This window comes from Scyliorhinus torazame, chromosome 3, assembly GCF_047496885.1.
Source record: "Scyliorhinus torazame isolate Kashiwa2021f chromosome 3, sScyTor2.1, whole genome shotgun sequence".
NCBI lineage: Eukaryota > Metazoa > Chordata > Chondrichthyes > Carcharhiniformes > Scyliorhinidae > Scyliorhinus > Scyliorhinus torazame.
This window is the reverse complement of record NC_092709.1, coordinates 61621283-61639976: the sequence shown is the minus strand read 5'-3', so window position 1 is coordinate 61639976 and position 18694 is coordinate 61621283. Positions and strand designations below refer to the sequence as shown.

General features: G+C 43.1%; 1 protein-coding gene across 10 annotated transcripts in view; it reads left to right on the top strand.

The window, feature by feature from the left end:
* The window catches only part of kiaa1109 (KIAA1109 ortholog), a 626997-nt gene that overhangs the window by 109291 nt on the left and 499012 nt on the right, over positions 1-18694 (top strand). For all 10 annotated transcript variants that reach the window (XM_072495716.1, XM_072495713.1, XM_072495719.1 and 7 more), the window contains exon 11: positions 2906-3056. In XM_072495716.1, the coding sequence (XP_072351817.1) occupies positions 2906-3056 (151 nt within the window). The remainder of the gene's footprint in view (positions 1-2905; positions 3057-18694) is intronic.

The window sequence follows — 18694 nt, the reverse complement described above, 5'->3', positions numbered from 1 at the left end:
AGGTGACCCACAGTCGTGCCGGCTGCAGCATGCCAAACTTCATCCCCTTCCTGTGCAGCACCGCCTTCGTCCGGTTGTACCCGGCCCTTATCTTCGCCACCTCCGCACTCCAGTCCTGATATATTTGAACCTCCGCGCTTTCCCACCTGCTGTTCCTCTCTTTCTTGACCCACTTGAGCACGCACTCCCGATCAGCGAACCGATGAAACCGCCCATGGCGGCTCGTTAGCCTTGGGCCTCCTCGCCAGCACTCTATGGGCCCCTTCCAGCTCCAGGGGCCCCTGGAAGGACCCCGCTCCCATCAGCGAGATTAACATGGTGACCACATAGGCCCCCACGTCCGACCCCTCCAGCCCCTCCGGGAGGCCCAAGATCAGCAAATTCTTCCGGGTCGACCGATTCTCCATTTCCTCGAACCGTGCCTGCCATTTCTTGTGGAGCGCCTCGTGCGCCTCCACCTTTACCGCAAGGCCTAAGATCTCGTCCTCGTTGTCGGAGATCTTTTGTCGGACCTCGCGGATCGCCGCCGTCTGGGTCTCCAGCAGCTTGTCGATAGAAGCCTTCATCGGCTCCAGCAGGTCCGCTTTGATCTCCCTGAAGCAGCGCTGGATAGCCTCCTGCGCCCACTGCATCCACGCTGCCTGGTCCCCGTCCGCCGCCAACTTGCTCTTCTTCCCTCGCACTTTCTTTGGGTTCACCACCACTTTTTTAGTCGCCCCGTTCCTGGTCCAAGCCATACACTGTCGGGGGAATATTGCAATCTTCTTCCCACACCGGGAATTGTCGACAAAATGCCGTTTGGGGGCCCTGAAAAGAGCCCAAAAGTCCGTTCCAAGTGGGAGCTGCGGAACGTGCGACTTAGCTCTGCATAGCCACAACCGGAAGCCCCGGGGACCCATTTTTACCAACCGGCCAACCTTCGCGACTCAGGCCGGCCGACCTGCGTGACCCACCATTTTCTCTTACCTTGTTTGTTGCTGACAGAAATGGAGGAAATGGTTTTGGCCCCAATGGTCCCGAAGACTGCGACCATATAAAAAAAAATGCGGCCGCATTACACATGCGTGCCCGATCATCGGTGTGCATGCGCATAGTTTTGCGCATGCGCACCGATGATCGGGCACGCACGCGCAGTGCGGTCAAATTTTTAAAATCTGTTCCTGGCCATTTTGCAGGCTGCTTGCAGCCGGCATTATTAAAAGCCAGTTGCTGCGGCTGTTGCCTGCGGATTTGAGCGATGGGGAACGTCGTGACGGACGGCTCCGCGACCCCCCGACACCCGTCCGCGACCCACCCGAGTTTGACAATGCCCGGCATAGTAGACTCGAGCATATGGAATAGGGGCAAGAATAGAACTGAGAGCAAGTCTCTTACACATCAGGAAACTAGAGGAGTAGGGCTGAAAGGTAATTTACTCAGGGTGGCAGAAGATGGGAACTAATGTTCCACAGTGATCAGTGCTGGGATCATTGTCCACTATTTACTTTTATACTATTAGTGGTTTGGGCTCCGCAATTATAAGTACAAATTTGAAAAGTTGCAAATGACGCTAACTTATAAGTTATAGTTAACTATAAGTTATAGTTCTTTTTTAATTTACCGGATGGGCGTTGCTGGCTGGGCCAGCATTTGTTTCCCATTCCTAATTGCCCTTGGACTGAGACCATTCCAGGGCATTTAAGAGTCATTCACATTGCTGTGGATCTGGTGCTAAGAATGGCAGATTTCCTTCCCTAAAGGACAGTAGTGAACCAGATGGGTCTTTTCAACAATCGACAATGATTTCATTGTCATCATTAGACTTTTAATTCCAGTTTAAAAAAAAAAAATTGAATTCAAATTTCATCACCTGCCATGGTGGGATCTGAACCGGGGACCCCAGAGTATTACCCTGGGTCTCTGGCGTGCTAGTCCAGTGACTGCCTTCCCGTAGAAAATCTTCAGACGTTCAAGAGCCATAAGACACAAACAATCGTTAAAAACACATTTTTATTACTAATGCACATACTTCTGTGACAAAATCTTCATCTTTTTCCTCTCTAGTCCTCAGGCTTCCTTCACACAGCTTCTTCCTCTCTTGTCTAGGCTTCCTCTCACAATTCGGATCATAGCAAATACAAATCTGCTTTACTGACACAAGCCAGAGTTAGCACGTGCTCACTGCATAACTTATTTTGGCAGTGTTACTTTTCCAATGTGGAAAATCAGTTCAGAGGTTAAAAAACTTTTATTTTACTTGAACAAAAATTTGAATTTGAATCCGAGTACCTGTGTCCAAATATGGTTGACTTTTACATTCTCTGTTAAACTGTTTCCCCAGGTAGAGGCCCCAGGTTGGAGGGTTGGCAGCAAGAAGGTGGGTTAGGGAGCTGGAGCGAGCAAGTGCTAGCTCTGGCTTGTGTCAGTAAAGCTGAGGGTCATGTGACCCTACATAAGACCGGTGGGAAAGTCCAAAATAAATCTCACGATGGCGTTGGAACAAACCACTTATCTTAACCATCCCTCCCTCCCTTGGCCACCCTGCAAAAAAACCTTGTTTAAAGTTCTTTTTGCTGTCTTTTTTTTCCAGCAATAACTAATTAAAGCATCTCCCTCAAAGAAAAGAATGACTTTTTTGTCTAGTAGAGAGCCTCCTTTTTTTCAAGACTTGTCTTGCATTTAATTTTGTATCTGTACGAATCTTTGAATCTTGTATTTTACTGAACTTTTAATGGTAAATTTTCAAGGTTGGGCTGAAGAGCAGGGCAATGGGACTAATTGGATTGTTCGTTCAAACGGCTGGCAGAATAGACTAAGTCGTCGCTGCTGTACAATTTTAGGATTCAAATGGTATATTGTACTTTTTATCTGTTTACTATTACAGGACATGGGTATATATGGTTTTAATGATTATTATTTTGTGCAGGCATTGTACCTGAAGAAACAGATGAAAATGCTGAAGAGAGTCCAGGCAGTGAAAGTACAAAATTACAAGACTTACCACCATGTTGGGGACTGGATATTGTTTGTGGTAAAGGAACAGATTTCAACTATGGACCATGGGCAGATAGACAGAGGTAATAAAAAGATATATTATTCGACCATGCTCTCGAACAGTTGATGAGAAACCATTTTTGATCATTCATTACCCTGACACCAAAATCATCCTTGCTAATTGAGATTTCTGAGTCATACGTCAAATTAAACTTTTCTTTGTTACAGATTGGGTTTGTCTTGAAGAGTACTACTTCTTAGGAGTGTTGCTTTCAAGTAGTGTGATATACAAAATAAAGTATGGAACAGTCGCGTTTTGTTTTTGTGTTATTCCCCAGTCCTCATTTTCCTCAGTTCTGAAGAAGAGTCATATTGGACTCAAAACGTTAACTCTGTTTCTTTAAGGGCAGCACGGTGGCGCAATGGTTAGCATTGCTGCCTCATGGCGCCGAGGTCCCAAGTTCGAACCCGGCTCTGGGTCACTGTCCGTGTGGAGTTTCCACATTCTCCCCGTGTTTGCGTGGGTTTCGCCCTCACAACTTAAAAGATGTGCAGGGTAGGTGGATTGGTCACGCTAAATTGCCCCTTCATTGGAAAAAATGAATTGGGTACACAATTTATGAAACAAAAACAGTTTCTTTCTCCACAGATGCTGCCAGTCCTGCTGAGTTGTTTCAACATTTTCCGTTTTTATTTCCCATTTTCCTCCTCTGCCAAAAAGGCTCGGCCCATGGTTATGTGTATGGACGTTAATGATGCTGCTTGGTTAACCTTCCAAGAAATGTTTTTGAGCAGAGTTGCAAAACAAAGAGACATGAATTAAGAGATTGTTGACCAGGAATGGTGCAGATGGGAAAATGTTGGTGCTTTTGTGATGCTGACTTTGGGAGGAATAGGAGGGATGTACTGGAATATTGGGAGAAATTATATTTGAGTAGCGTGGTTATCCTTGGTAGGTAGCCAAATATGTAAATTAGTTGTGTATTTGAATCTTTTTGTATGAACTAGAAGATATAATCGTCTATCGTAAAGACATTTTTAAAAAGAAGCAAGGCTAAAATTCTAGCTACAGACAACCGATTGTGCTGTTAATGTGTGCAGGATAAAGCAGTATTTAATTTTTGAAACTGGGGAATTCAACTGTTCTGATGTCTTTGTTGTATGAATCAGAGGTAATAGTACACTGTTAAAACTCACCTATTGTTAATTTTTCACTTGCCTAGTGTGCTCCTTTTAAGAAATTGTCCATGTTTATTTTGGAAGGAGTTTCTTTTTAAGAAAAGATGTTGTGGTAACTAGTGACATTACGGAAGTTGTCACAAATCAATTTCTTAAATGTAGTTTCCCATGAGATGAATACAGCACATTATTCACTTTAACTGAGATATCCCACCGGCACATCAATTTTTAGTTTAAAAAAAAAAAACACATTTTATTGAGGCATGTGTGGTTTTGTAACAATAACAGAACAGTGTACATACAAATATAAACATAGTGCACAGGCCGTCTCCCTCCCTCACCTTTCTTGCACACTAATCTAATCTAACCCCCCCCCCAAAAGTTAATTTTCTCTAAAGTTGTCAGCGAACGGCTGCCACCTCCGGACGAACCCTGACATTGACCCCCTCAGGGCGAACTTGATTTTCTCCAGACAGAGAAAGCTAGCCATGTCAGTGAGCCAGGGCTCTGACTTCGGGGGCTTTGAGTCCCTTCAAGCTAATGGTATCCTTCTCCCAGCTATCAAGGAGGCAAAGGCCAGAACATCTGCCTCTTTCTCTTCCTGGATTCCCGGATCTTCCGACACTCCGAAAATCGCCACCTCTGGACTCGGCGCCACCCTTATTAACACCTTGGACATGACATCCACAAACCCCTGCCAGAATCCCTTCAGCTTCGGGCATGCCCAGAACATATTAACATGGTTTGCTGGTCCTCCCCACACCTTGCACACCTGTCTTCTATCCCAAAGAACCTGCTCATCCAGGCCACTGTTGTGTGTGCCCAGTGAACGACCTTAAATTGTATCAGGTTGAGCCTGGCGCATGCTGTGGACGCGTTGACTCTACTCAACCGCCCAGAGACCATCTTCTATCTCTCCTCCTAACTCCTCTTCCCAATTGTGTTTCAGCTCCTCGATCTGCGTTTCCTCTGACCCCATGACTTCTTTTTAAAAAAAATATTTTTTTATTCTTTTTCACATTTTCTCCCAAATTTACACCCAATAATAAACAATAATCAGTAACGAATGTAATGTCAATCACCATATCAATAACAACGATCCTATCCTCCCACCAAACCCCAGACATTGGCCCACATGTTAACATAAACAAATGACAATCAGGAATCACCCATAGTCACCATTAACACACGCAGTCCCCCTCCCCCCAACCCTCCCAGCCCCGAACCCCCTTAATTTTCAATGTGATCCAGTTCTCGAAAGTGCATAATGAATAACGCCCATGATTTGTAGAACCCCTCCAGCCTACCCCTCAGTTCAAATTTGACCTTTTCAAGCGTTAAGAATTCCAGCAGGTCCCCTCGCCACGCCAGGACACAGGGTGGAGAGGTTGATCTCCACCCTAACAGGATCCGCCTTCGGGCGACCAACAAGGCTATGACATCTGCCTCAGCGCCAGTTTCCAACCCCCGGCTTGTCTGACACCCCGAATCTGGCCTCCCGAGGGCCCGGGTCCAGTTTCACGTGCGCCACTTTAGAGATTGCATTAGGTTCCTACTCAGTTAAGCAGTTGAATGTATGTCCAATGATGAAAATACTCATTTGGTGACTGGGATTTGTTTGACTCTTCTTTTGGGTTGAGTCAGCCTTTTCTCCTGATACGTGTTTCCCTCTAACTGTTTCATGACTGTTGGAGCTTTACTGAGAATGAGAGTGGTCATGAGCATCCTTTATTTGGTAGTAATTTTCTGTGGCTGGTTGGGTTCCCCGTGGCTAGGGACTCAGTGGTACATTCCTTCTTATTTGATGTGAGGGTGGGAGAAGTGCTGTGTCCTGTATGGGACTGTGTTGGCTGATCCTCTGAAGGACGTAAGGGTTGGGGTACTGTGAATACCTTAGTTCTCCTGCGTTTTACATATGGCGGAGTTGGGCTAGAGGCCTGGCTCGGCCCTGCGGTCAGTATCCTGTTGCGCTTTTGGATGGGGGCACTTATTGCTGGAGTGCCCGTGAGGAGTCCATTGTGGTTGGATTCACAACCGGATGGATGATGATTTTGTGCCCAATGGTTATCCTATTTCTTCTCATCTTCGGAGTCGGAGGGACCCTCGTCTGTTGGTTCTCGTCTAGTTGTAACATTTCAGGCGGTGGTCTGAGAAGTCTTGTTATCCGAGTGATTGGTCCTTGTAGTTCTTGTTCTTTCTCTTTATCCTTTTTCTTTCTTCAGAGAGACTTCGGGGCGTTGCTTCCGATGTGTCCTTCTCTTAGCATTTGATTTTCTTCTGAGTTAATAGCGGTAATATTAGATGGAGGGTCTCAGTGTTATGGACACTCGGGTACAAACTTTTGTTATCTTTAGATGACCCTAACTCTTTTGAGTGGTCCCAATTGTTGAGTGGGTTCATTGGTTCTGTGGGGGAGGGGGGGTCGGCTAGCTCTCCCTCCCAGGACGGTTCCCTGTTTTGGGGTTGCCCTGACAGCCTCCTCTCCCTGGAGTGAGGTTTGCCACCTTCTTTTTGATCCAGACCTGACTATATCCTCTCGGCCTTGGGCTCCATGATATCCTGTTATCCTCTTTGGGGATGTTTCGCTGCTGGTGGTCTGGTAGCCTGCTCTGTCCTTTAATCTGGGACTCTGAGATGGGGGTATGGTAGCTCGGGTTCTTGTTTCTGGCTCTTTGTTCTGGCTCTCTTCACATTTTCCATGGGAGGCCCTGGGTTGAAATTTGAGGTCTGAGATTTTCTTGGGCTTGTGGTGCATGGTCCTCTTGTAGTCTTGCAGTTATATAATGACTAACTGTTCTGGCTTGGACCTGAGGAGGGGTTTATTTGGGCTGTGAGTGTTAGGGCATTTACCCCTTAGCTCTGGGGTTCTCGGGATGTTTTTCTTCCCTGTTATTTTTTGTTTTGAAGCTATGGGTATGATGATCTGTGCTGATGCCAGTATCCTGTTGTGGTGCAGACAGGTCTTGAATCCATGGAGGGAACACTTGGGGATTTGGTCCCTAATTTATCTGGTCTTATTTGTTTCATGTCTGCAATGACTCCTGTTTTGTACTGTGCCTGTTGTACATTAATACTTATGGCTTTCTTTCCTCTTTTGTCTTAATTTTTGTACAAATTGAAAATTTTAATGAAACAACATTTTAAAGAGAAAAATCAGACTGTTAAATGCCTTGGGGTATCCGGAGAACATGGAAAGTGTCACAAGTTTGTTCATTTTTCCTGCTTATTATATCACCTTGTGCAAAAACGTAGAGCAATGTTGCACAATTGATTTGTTGGTTAGTTGTAACAGTTTTGTACACAGATTTTGGTTTTGATATCAAAATAGAATAGAATGTATTGTGAAACAAGCCGGAAAACTATTAATGTTGAAAGGCCAGCTTTATTTGATTGATTCCGTTTAGTTGAGAATAATAATGCGCTTCATAATGAGGCACCCCTATTTATTTAACTTTTGTTTAAAACTCATGGAACAATACCATTGACATAAAATGTAAAGATGTTTATAATGCTGATAATTTAAAATCCAATATGTATTAATTCATTAGACTGACATCTTGACATGTTTACAAAGTGTTATGCTGTTGTTTCATACTATTAGGTTCAGATTCTCTCAGCTAGTAAATTACATTGTTGATGGGCCCACAAGATGATACATGAGGTAGCTGCCACAACAACATATTCTGTGCTTTTTTTGCGTTTGCTCTGCTTTCTTCGGTTGTGACACAGTGACAGAGATTGATGTCTAACTTCAAGTGCTGATTAATTCAGGCTTATCAATGTGCCAGAATAATCGTGCACGTAAGATTCATTTGAAAATGTCACACAGTGAAATTGCAAGGTTCTTTCATCTTTTGAAGTGCCCTTTTAAGGATATCCTTTGCAGAATAAATAAGAGAAAACAGAACAGTTCAAACGCTTCAGTATTTACCAGATATATATTTGCAAGAGTTTTAGTAAAGTACAACAGTGGGTGTGTGAAATGTTCATGTTACTCCTCTTAAACTGTGAAAATGCCCAGCAGTATCATAAATATAGATGTTATCCTTTCAAGCTTGGATTGTAACTGGAGAGTATTTTGAGCTTGTTTGAAATAAGATGATGATTGTAGTAGGGCAATTTTTGATGTTAAATTATGAATATCATACATAAGTTTAATTGTGATTGTTTTGGACCTTTATGAAAATTCTGTAATATTCAGTGGCGATGAGTCATGTCTAGGCCCAGTGACCAAACATCTTCAATCCATTGTTGAGTAAATTGTCTCATTGTTTGCTTCGGGATCTGTTACCAGCATTAAACAAGAATCTAGGCACAACTAACTGCCCACTTTAACATCAGTAAATGTTGAATGGGAACTTACTGAAGATTCTCTAGTGTGCTTATGAATAGACACTTTGGAATTCGGAACTTTTTTCATTAGGCAGTGAATGTTAAAGGCCTATCTGATATGGTCTTTTAAAATTGCGAAGGGCTTGTAATGTTCTTTGATTGGCTGATGTGGAATCTCGATATTGCCTTGTGAACAAAGAACATTAGACTTTGTTTTATAAACAAAGTTATTTATTATAACACTACACTAACGGATAACTAAAATGTCTAAGAAGAATACAATTGGAAATAAATGTCTCACACTAACTTACACTAAGATCTACAGAGCTACTCTAATATGTGACTGCTATCTACTCCTAACAAACACCTTCTGAAGGAACACGTGTGCATCCGGGTCCCGTGCCTGCATACTTTCCCCACCTGCTGGTCGGATGCTAGAACTACAACAGTAAAACATGTAACTTATATTACACATGCAGATGATGATGATCTAATCATACTATGTACGGATGATAGTCTACCTATCATCACAGGGTTGTGATAGAAATAGTGATGAATTGTCTCCAGTGGTTGATGAGACAGTAATTAGAGAACACAAACTTAACATGACAAAAATAATTAATTGCTTTTCATAACTTAGCATTATCAGCTTATCTGCTAAGACAAAAGGCCCCATAATTTTCTTTCAATTCTTAGTGGTTGAGAGATTTAACACTTTTGGGGACCCTGCCAAGGGATACATATCATTTGCCAAAGACAATGTGGAGAGGTGGAATTCACTTGACATGGGCCCCTGGCTTGTGGAACCAGTATTATTGTCTTGCTGAACTGTGTTGTCTCAGTCTCCTTTTTTATTATCTGACTAGTAGCCTCACAGGCAGGGAGCTCTGGCCCAAGTTGGTCACCTGACCCCATCTAAACTGCTTTCGCTGGATATTTTGTACCATCCTCTCCTTAACACTTGTGTGCAGAAAAATGACTTTGATTGTTTCTTCTTGGGGCTTGGTTGGGGTGCTCTTTCCAAAGGCCGGTGCAGACTCGATAGGCTGAATGGCCTCCTTCTGCACTGTAAATTCTATGATTCTTAATGTTAGCCATTGACTCTTGATGGAAGGTTTGCATGTGTTATATTCATGTGAGAGGACGATCTGGCTCAGTGATGATACCCAATAGCTGCTAAAACACATCCTGTAATGTTAGCCACTTGGGTGATGTGTCCCTGCTTGCAGATCATTTATATCTATTGTAAACAATTGCGATCCGAGGACTGACCTCTGGCACTCCGCCAGTCAGAGAAGGACCTATTTGTTTCAGCACTCTGCTTTCTGTCAGTCAACCAATCCTCAATCCAATCTAGTATTCTGCCCCAATCCCCTGCGATCTCACCGTCTGGATCAGTCTTTTATGTGGCACCTTGTCAAAAGCTTTCTGGAAGTGTAGATATACCACATCCACAGGTTGCCCATTATCCACATTATTGGTTACATCCTCAAAGAACTCGAGCAAGTTTGTCAAGCATTACTTACCCTTCATATAACAATGCTGACAAAGGTGGATTTGCTTTGTCTTTCCAAATGTTGGGTCATCTCTTCCTTAATGATTGATTCCAGCAATTTCCCCACCACAAAAGATCAAGCTAACCGGTCTGTGGTTTCCTACTTTTTCCCCGTCTTCGTTTTTGAATAGGGACATCACATTAGCATGTTTCCAATCCACTGGGACCTTTCCAGAATCCAGGGAATTTTGAAATATAACCAATGCATTCACTATCTCTGCTGCCACCTCCTTTAATACCCTAAGGTGCAGGCCATCAGATCCCAGAGACCTATCTATCTTTAATCTCATTAGTTTATTCAATGCCTTCTCCCTAGTAATGGTTATTGCACCAAGTTCCTCTGCATTACCTGCAGTTTTTGGAAATTTTCTATTATCCTCTACCGTGAGACAGAGGCAAAATATTGGTTCAATGCCTCCGCCATCTCTGTGTTCCCCATTATTGCCTCACCAGTATCGTCCTCTAAAGGGCCAACATTTACTTTAACTATTCTCTTTCTCTTTATATACTTTTGGTTTCAATGTTTATGTTTTCTGCTAGCTTCCTTTCATAATTCGTTTTAGCTCTTTTGATTTTATTTTTAGTAGCCTTTTGCTGAACCTTAAAGTTCTCGCAATCCTCCAGCTTATCACCAGCTCTTGCAGTGGGGTATGCCCTAGATTTTAATGATGGGGGGGTCAGTTCTTCTGGCTTTTTGCTAGTTTGGTGGCTGTTTCTCAAGTCAGAAAGGTCCAAAAAGAGGTTTCCAAGCGAGAGCCACCTTTCGTGCGACCACTCAGCTCATGGCCACCTCTGGAAACCCCATCCCACTTTTGTTGCAACTCTCTCCAGTTATCTGATCCTTTTGGACGATATCCGGAACCCCACTGTGAACAACATAACCCCTTTCTGTTTATCACAATCTGATTTTCTACTGATAGCTAACTCCTGATCCATTATATCTTGTCCCTTGACTCTGCCGCACAAAACAGGAGTATGTAATGCACATGATGTTTTGTCATTTTATAACACATTGTCAGTATTCGTAAATTCATAATTCATTCCGACGGGCGTTTATTGTTTGATTCCCTTGTTGAATAATCACAGTTTTCCCTTCACTTTCTCTAATTTTCCCCCTCTCCTTTATAATAACCAGATCACCATAGTTTTTCTGAACACAATCACTCTGTCATTCTCCATGTCTGGTTTAATCTGTGTTTTTTTCATCAAGAGGTGGATTCTCTGGCCTCCCATGTGTTTCTCACGGCTTGCGACGATGGGATTCTCTGTTCCCACCACTATCAATGGAGATTCCCATTGAAGCCATCCTAAACCACCATAAAACCAGTGGTCAGGGCTGCGCTGCCAGCGGGACCAGAGATACCCGCTGCCAGCGAACGGCCGGGGATCCGGCCCAAATATCTGCTCAACAATAGGAGTATCCCAGCTCTCTTGCAAGCGAGGACTATTCTCTTGGAAGATCTTAGTGTGTTATCATCTCCAAACCGATAGCAGGTGGAGCTTCCATATTCCTCAACTTTCTGCCAATCTGGGTCAGTGAAAGAATCCAGGTAGCAGTTAAGTCAATCTACCCTAAACACACTGAAAGTGCAACCACTATCTAAAACTGCACAGTTGAATGAATCAGCCATCAAAATACTCATCACCGGATTCAAACTGCTAGTGACCAACAAAGTTGCCATCATAATTTTCAGCCTCGCAATTATCTGTTTTATGTGTTATCTTAAAACATGGTCCTTTCATTGTAGGCTATTCATTGTGTAATGATACTTAGAATCACACTGATAACACCGATTAACCATTCCGCATGCATTTCTTGTGTTTGAGCACCTATGGTCACTGTCTCAGACCTGCTTTTTATCTCTATTCTCAAACTGACTAATAGTGTGACCATCTTCAGACCATCTTCTTACTGGAATCTGCGTTTAATATTTTGGAGATCTCAAAATTCTGCACCATGGAATCCTCCATCCTTTGCTTTCCTGGAGAATTGCCTATATTGGATAGGAAAGTAGCTGTAAATGATTTGTTTCCCCAATTATTTTTAAGGCTGCAGCCATTTGGTCTAGGTGAAAGTCTTTCTCATGGAACTGAAGCCCTGCCAATATGAAGTGTCTATCAATATCAGAAATACATGCATGGGCAGCACGGTGGCACAGTGGTTAGCACTGTTGTCTCAGGGCGCCGAGGTTCCAGGTTTGATCCCAGCTCTGGGTCACTGTCCGTGTGGAGTTTGCACATTCTCCCTGTGTTTGCGTGGGTTTCGCCCCCACAACCCAAAAGATGTGCAGGGTAGGTGGGTTGGCCACGCTAAATTGCCCCTTAATTGGAAAAAATTAATTGGGTACTCTAAATTTATATTAAAAAAAGAAATGCACGCACAATCAAGTAACATAAATGTCAATACAGACTCTAGGATTTCAAGGTTAAACTTTTTCAGTTCCTTATACCATTTATCAAAGTCCATAATGTACTCCTCCATTGACAGATATTACCAAATTAAAACATGTATTCTATTGCAGCACAATTCCGCCTTGGTCCATTTGGCCAATACATAGGCTTTAAAAAAAAGACCCCATTAATCATATTTTGTTTGATATTTTTAAATATCATTTGTGTTTCGCTTTTTGTTAAGGCAGTTTCCCTTTAAGGGTCAGTCCCTTTAATTTGTCCCTCAGTTTATTTGATTTAGTTTACTTGGTTATTTGTGTTCATCAAAATAGTTGGCTAAGATCAAGTGTCCGATCAAACCCAAGATGAGGTGCAATGCCTTTTCTTGTCAACTTGCATCTTGTATTCCTGTCTTGTTGAGACCATGAATTGGATTCAATTTGAATTGGTTTTTGGAGCAAGCAAGGAGATGGATTAAGGTCTTGCCCTGAACACTTTGCATATTGGCTTTATAACTTTAAGAATGGGATAAAAACATTTTGAAAAAGCATTCTGCAATCTCCATTATGTAATATTCTGCTTTTCCATTCTTTCTGCCAATGTGGATAATGTCGCATTTCCCCATATTATCTGCACACTATCTCTGCATTCTTTGTATCTTCCTCACAGTGTGTTTTCCTACCTATTTTTACTTACATCTATGAAAAATTGCCACGGTATACCCAGTCCACAAAATACAGGGCAAGTCCAATTCACACAATCACTATATCTCAGTAAACTAATTGAAGGTGTTGCTGACAATGCTATCAAGCGATAATTGCATGCCAAAGTCCAGTTTGGGTTCTGCCAGGACTGCTTTGCTCCAGACCTTGTTGCAGGCCTGGTCCAAACATGGACCAAAGAGGTGAGAGTATCTATCCTTGATATTAAAACCGCATCTGATTGTGTCATCAAGGAGCCCGAGTAAAATTGATATCAGTGCAATAAAGGGAAGAACCCTCCAATGGCTGGAGTCATAGCTAGCACAAAAAAAGATGGCCGTGCTTGTTCAAGGCTAATCTTCTCAGCCACAGGGCATCACTGGAGCAATTCCTCAGGGTAGTCTCCTTGGCCAAACCAGCTTCAGCTGCTTCATCACTGATCTATCATAAGGTCAGCAGTGGGGATGTTCGCTGATGATTGCAGTGTTCAGTTCCATTTGCAATTCCTCAGTTAATGCAGCAGTCTGTCCCCAAATGCAGCATGACCCAGCCAGCATTCAGGCTTCGGCTGATAAGTAGCAATTAACTTCAACCCCACTCAAGTTCCAGGCAATGTCCATTTACAACAAGCGAGAATTTAACTAAGCAAGTCAGAGGTTGGGAATTCTGTGGCGAGTATCTAACTTCCGGACTCTCCGAGAATTGTCTACCATCAGGCACAAGTCAGGAATACTCACCACTTGCCTGGATGAGTGCTGCTCTAACAACTGTGGTCCGAAGCCTGTTTACTTGTCTGGATTTTGAGTTCGTGAGAACTATATAGAGCTAATGTAAATATGTTTAAACTATGTATCTGAAGCAGAAACTGCATGTTCCCAAATCTGAAACCTGAATGTTACCAAGAAATTGCCCAAAACAGTGAGAAACATGAAAACGCTATCGGCTTACTTTTCACATATCACCGGCACTGGTAAATTTTGAACATCGGTAGTATATGTTGTTGGAGCTGTGGGCTGACAGGTGCCCAGGTCTTAAAAGAAGTGGCGAGTGAGATAGTTGGTGTTTTTGTTTTAATTTTCGAAAACTGCCTAGATTTGGGGAAGGTCCCATTAGATTGGAAGATAACAAATGCAACTCCCTTATTCACAAAGGGAGGGACATGGAAAGTGGAAAAACAGCAGGCCAGTTAGCTTAACATCTGTTGTAGGGAAAATGTTAGACGCTAAGATTAAATAAGTTAGATGAGGGCACTGGAATAAGTTCAAAGTAATTGGACAGAGTCAACATAGTTTCGTGAAAAGGGAATCGTGTTTAACCAACTTATTAAAATTCTTTGAGGAAGTAACATGTGCTGTGGATGAAGGGGAACCGGTGAATGTACTGTATTTAGATTTACAGAAGGCAATTGATAAAGTGCCACATCAAAGGTTATTGCGGAGAATAAAAGCTCATGATATGCGGGGTAACATTGGCATGGATAGAAAATTGGTTGGCTAACAGGAAGCAGAGAGTAGGCATAAATGGGTCTTTTTCAGGTTGGCAGGATGTAACGAGTGGTGTGCTATAGGGTTGAGTGCTGGGACCTCAATTGTTTACAATTTATATAAATGACTTGGATGAAGGGATGGTTGGGAAATTTGTTTATGACACAAAGATGGGTCGGAAAGTAAGTTGTGAAGAGGGCATAAGAGACTACAAAAAGATATATATAGGTTAAGTGAGTGGGCAAAGTTCTGGCAAATGGAGTATGATGTGGGAAAATGTGAAATTGTCAACGTTGGCCGAAGTCCCGCCGCTGTCAACCCACGCCAGCCGGCGTGGATTTAACTACCTTTGGGACGGCGGGACACAGCGGCGCGGGCGGGGTCCCGGGGGGGGGAGCGCGGGGCGATCTGCTAGTTTGGGGTCTTATTTCTGGATATAATTTTGAAATATCTCTTTCACGTGTGACAGGCTCAAGGGACTTAATGGCCTAATGCTCCATGTCCATATGTCCTTTTGTCATCATCTCCTTTACAGTCTGTATCCTGAGTATAAGTATTTTATTTAGCTTTAAACTCATCCTTATCTCTTTAATCATCCATGGTGTTTCATTACTGGCTATTTTTTTATTTAACTAGACTATGTTTTCTTTAAGAAAATCTCAATATAAGACAAAGGAGCAACATCGCAGAAAATTTGCTAGTTGTAAGCTTCTGTTTAGAATTGCATATACTTTGATGTTCTTCCTAAATTGCTGTAAATGTAGACATCAGAATTGAGATTCACAGTGCATCTGATGAAATGTGGCAGTTTGATTATGGATCCTGAAAATCAGAAAATGTTTCTAATTGTGTTTCCTCCGTCCATTGGAATACAGTCATAGTATTCTTGGTAGAATTGATGGTGTTGCTTGGCAGTATTCGCATGTGCATAATTAGAGGCACCTGTGTATCCACACATGTAAATCTATCAATTTAGAGTAAATCCACCCGGCACCTTGTAAATCATTCTCTTTCGTCAGGCACTGCCTTCCTTTCAGAACTGGTGTTAAACACCCCCTTCCCTGCCCCACTCTTACAAAAAAAAGAATCCGATGGAACTGTGTAAAACACTACTTGGGCCACAGCTGGAGTTCTGCTTACCATGCTACAGGAAAGATATAATTGCACCATAGAGGGTACAGAGGAGATTTACAAGGATATTGGCCTTTACTGGAGAATTTTAGTCTTTAGCAAACATTGCATTGGCTGCGGTTGTTTTGTTTCAAACAGAAGAGGCTGTGATAAGGCCTAGATGTAATATATAAAATTATGGCAAAGCCCTATCTTCCTTGATTGTGGAAGACAGTGGAACAACAATGGCAGGGATTTTGGGGGATTATTTGGGAGGAACAACAGAATTCATCCCAAGGAGGAGGAAACATGCTAAAGGGAGGACGAGGCAACCATGGCTGACGAGGGAAGTCAAGGACAGGATAAAAGAAAAAGCATACAAGGTAGCGAAGATTTGTGGGAAGTCAGAGGATTGGGAAGCATTTAAAAGCGAGTAGAGGAGAACTAAAAAAGCAATAAGGGGGGTAGAGGAGAACTAAAAAAGCAATAAGGGGGGAGAAGTCTGGCTAACCGGCCTATAATTTCCCGTCTTCTGCCTCCCTCCCTTCTTAAACAGGGGTGTTACATTATCCATTTTCCAGTCCTCTAGGACCCTCCCTGTCTCCAGTGATTCCTGAAATATCACCGCCAATGCCTCCACAATCTCCTCGGCTATCTCTTTAGAACCCTGGTGTGTAATCCATCCGGTCCAGGTGATTCTCTTAAGGTTAACGGGCAGATTCAGTTAGCAGTTAGCAAGGCAAATGCAATGTTAGCATTCATGTCGAGAGGGCTAGAATACAAGAACAGGGGTGTACTTCTGAGGCTGAATCAGGTTCTGATCAGATCCCATTTGGAGTATTGTGAGCAGTTTAGGGGTCTGTATCTAAGGAAGGATGTGCTGGCCTTGGAAAGCATCCAGAGGAGGTTCACAAGAATGATCCCTGGAATGAACAGCTTGTCATATGATGAGCAGTTGAGGACTCTGGGTCTGACTTGTTGGAGTTTAGAAGGATCGGGGGGATCTTATTGAAACTTACAGAATACTGGGAGGCGTGGATAGAGTGGACATGGAGAGGATGTTTCCACCAGTAGGAAAAACTAGAACCCTCGGGCACAGCCTCAGACTGTCGAGATGATCCTTTATAACTGAGATGAGGAGGAATATCTTCAGCCAGAGGGTGGTAAATCTGTGGAACTCTATGCACAGAAGGCCGTGGAGGCCAAATCACTGAGTGTCTTTAAGACAGAGACAGATAGGTTCTTGATTAATAAGCTGATCAGGGTTATGGGGAGAAGGCAGGAGAATGGGGATGGGAAACACGTCAACCATGATTGAATGGCGGAGCAAACTCGATGGACCGAATAGCCTAATTTTGCTCCTACGTCTTATGGTTGAGATGTCCATAACTGGGGCTTGGATTTAGGACAGTGGTTGGAAACCTGCATGGCCCATGGGCCACAAGCAGCCCATCAGAGTTCTGAGTGTGGTTCACAAGACATTTTCTTGACCATTGCCCACGTGCAACGTTGCCACATTCCACTGGTTTCCTTTCCGCGTAGCTTTTTTCCTATCGGTATGACTGAAGTGATACGCACATAAAGCAAGGGCAAGTGAAGTGAGCTGCATGCTGATTCATCACAACATTAACTGTGAATGCAGTGCGCTTCCTCTGCACCCAATCAAGCATAAACATTTATTTTGTTTTTACCATTTGAGGTTGATGACAGTTCTGTTAATATATGAATGATTAAGCAGTGGAGTCACTGCTTGAAAGGATGGTAAAGGCAAAAACATTTAAAACATTTAAAGGCACTTGGATATGGACTTGAAGTGCCCTAACTATGAGGCTATGGACCAACAGTTGGAAAAATAGGCTGGATGGCTACCTGCCAGCTAACACAGATGATGGGCCAAATGGCTCCCTTCTGTACTGTAAATTCCAATGATTCTGTGGTAAAGAAGGGAAGGTTGACATGGAAATCTTTGACATGTTCTTCATATAAAACAGGTGGAAAATGCCTACTGCAGGATGATATATACTTTAATGCTCTTCCTAATTTTTCTGTAAATTTAGGCATTGAAATTGGGATGAAATTCGGCAGTTTGATCATGAATCCTGAAAATACATTGGTTACAGTCCCCAGCAGAAGTAAACTCACCAACTCTGGATTAATTTCTATTACCCAATTCCTACCTCCCCTTTTCTCTCTACTTGGGTTTCCAGTCCTCCCATAGTACCAAAGTGGTGTAACCAAAATCACAAGCGGTATTCACTGTAATGTGTTACATTATCCTTTTCTACCTTTCTTCGGGCTTTGACATGGTTGATCATGCTATCCTTCGCCAAACCCCTTACCTGGTTAGGATCTGATTCTGACTAAAACACTGCTAAAAGTGGCTTCTCTTTCAAACCTATATCATCACTTCATGAGTCCCACAAAGATCATGGCAGTACTAAATGCCATACCCCACCCCTTCTTCACCATCTAAATACTGTGCCTTGACGACACCATGTGCATGTATGCTGACATCCAGCCTTGGATGAGGTACAATTGTCTTTATATAAACATTTGGAAGACCAAAGCTTTGTTCCTCGCCATGAATTCCAAAGCTACGCTAAACTCTGGGTAGCACAGTGGGTAGCACTGTTGCTTCACAGCTCCAGGGTCCCAGGTTCGATTCCCGGCCTGGGTCACTGTCTGTGCGGAGGCTGCACATTCTCCCTGTGTCTGCGTGCATTTCCTCCGGGTGCTCCGGTTTCCTCCCACAAGTCCCGAAAGACATGCTGTTAAGCAATTTGGACGTTCTGAATTCTTCCTCTGTGTACCCAAACAGGTGGCGGAAACTGGCGACTAGGGGCTTTTCACAGTAACTTCATTGCAGTGTTAATGTAAGCCTACTTGTGACAATAAAGATTATTATAAAGATTATTATTATCTTACTAATACCTCTGTTCCCTTGCTCAACCATTGTCCTTTATGTGACA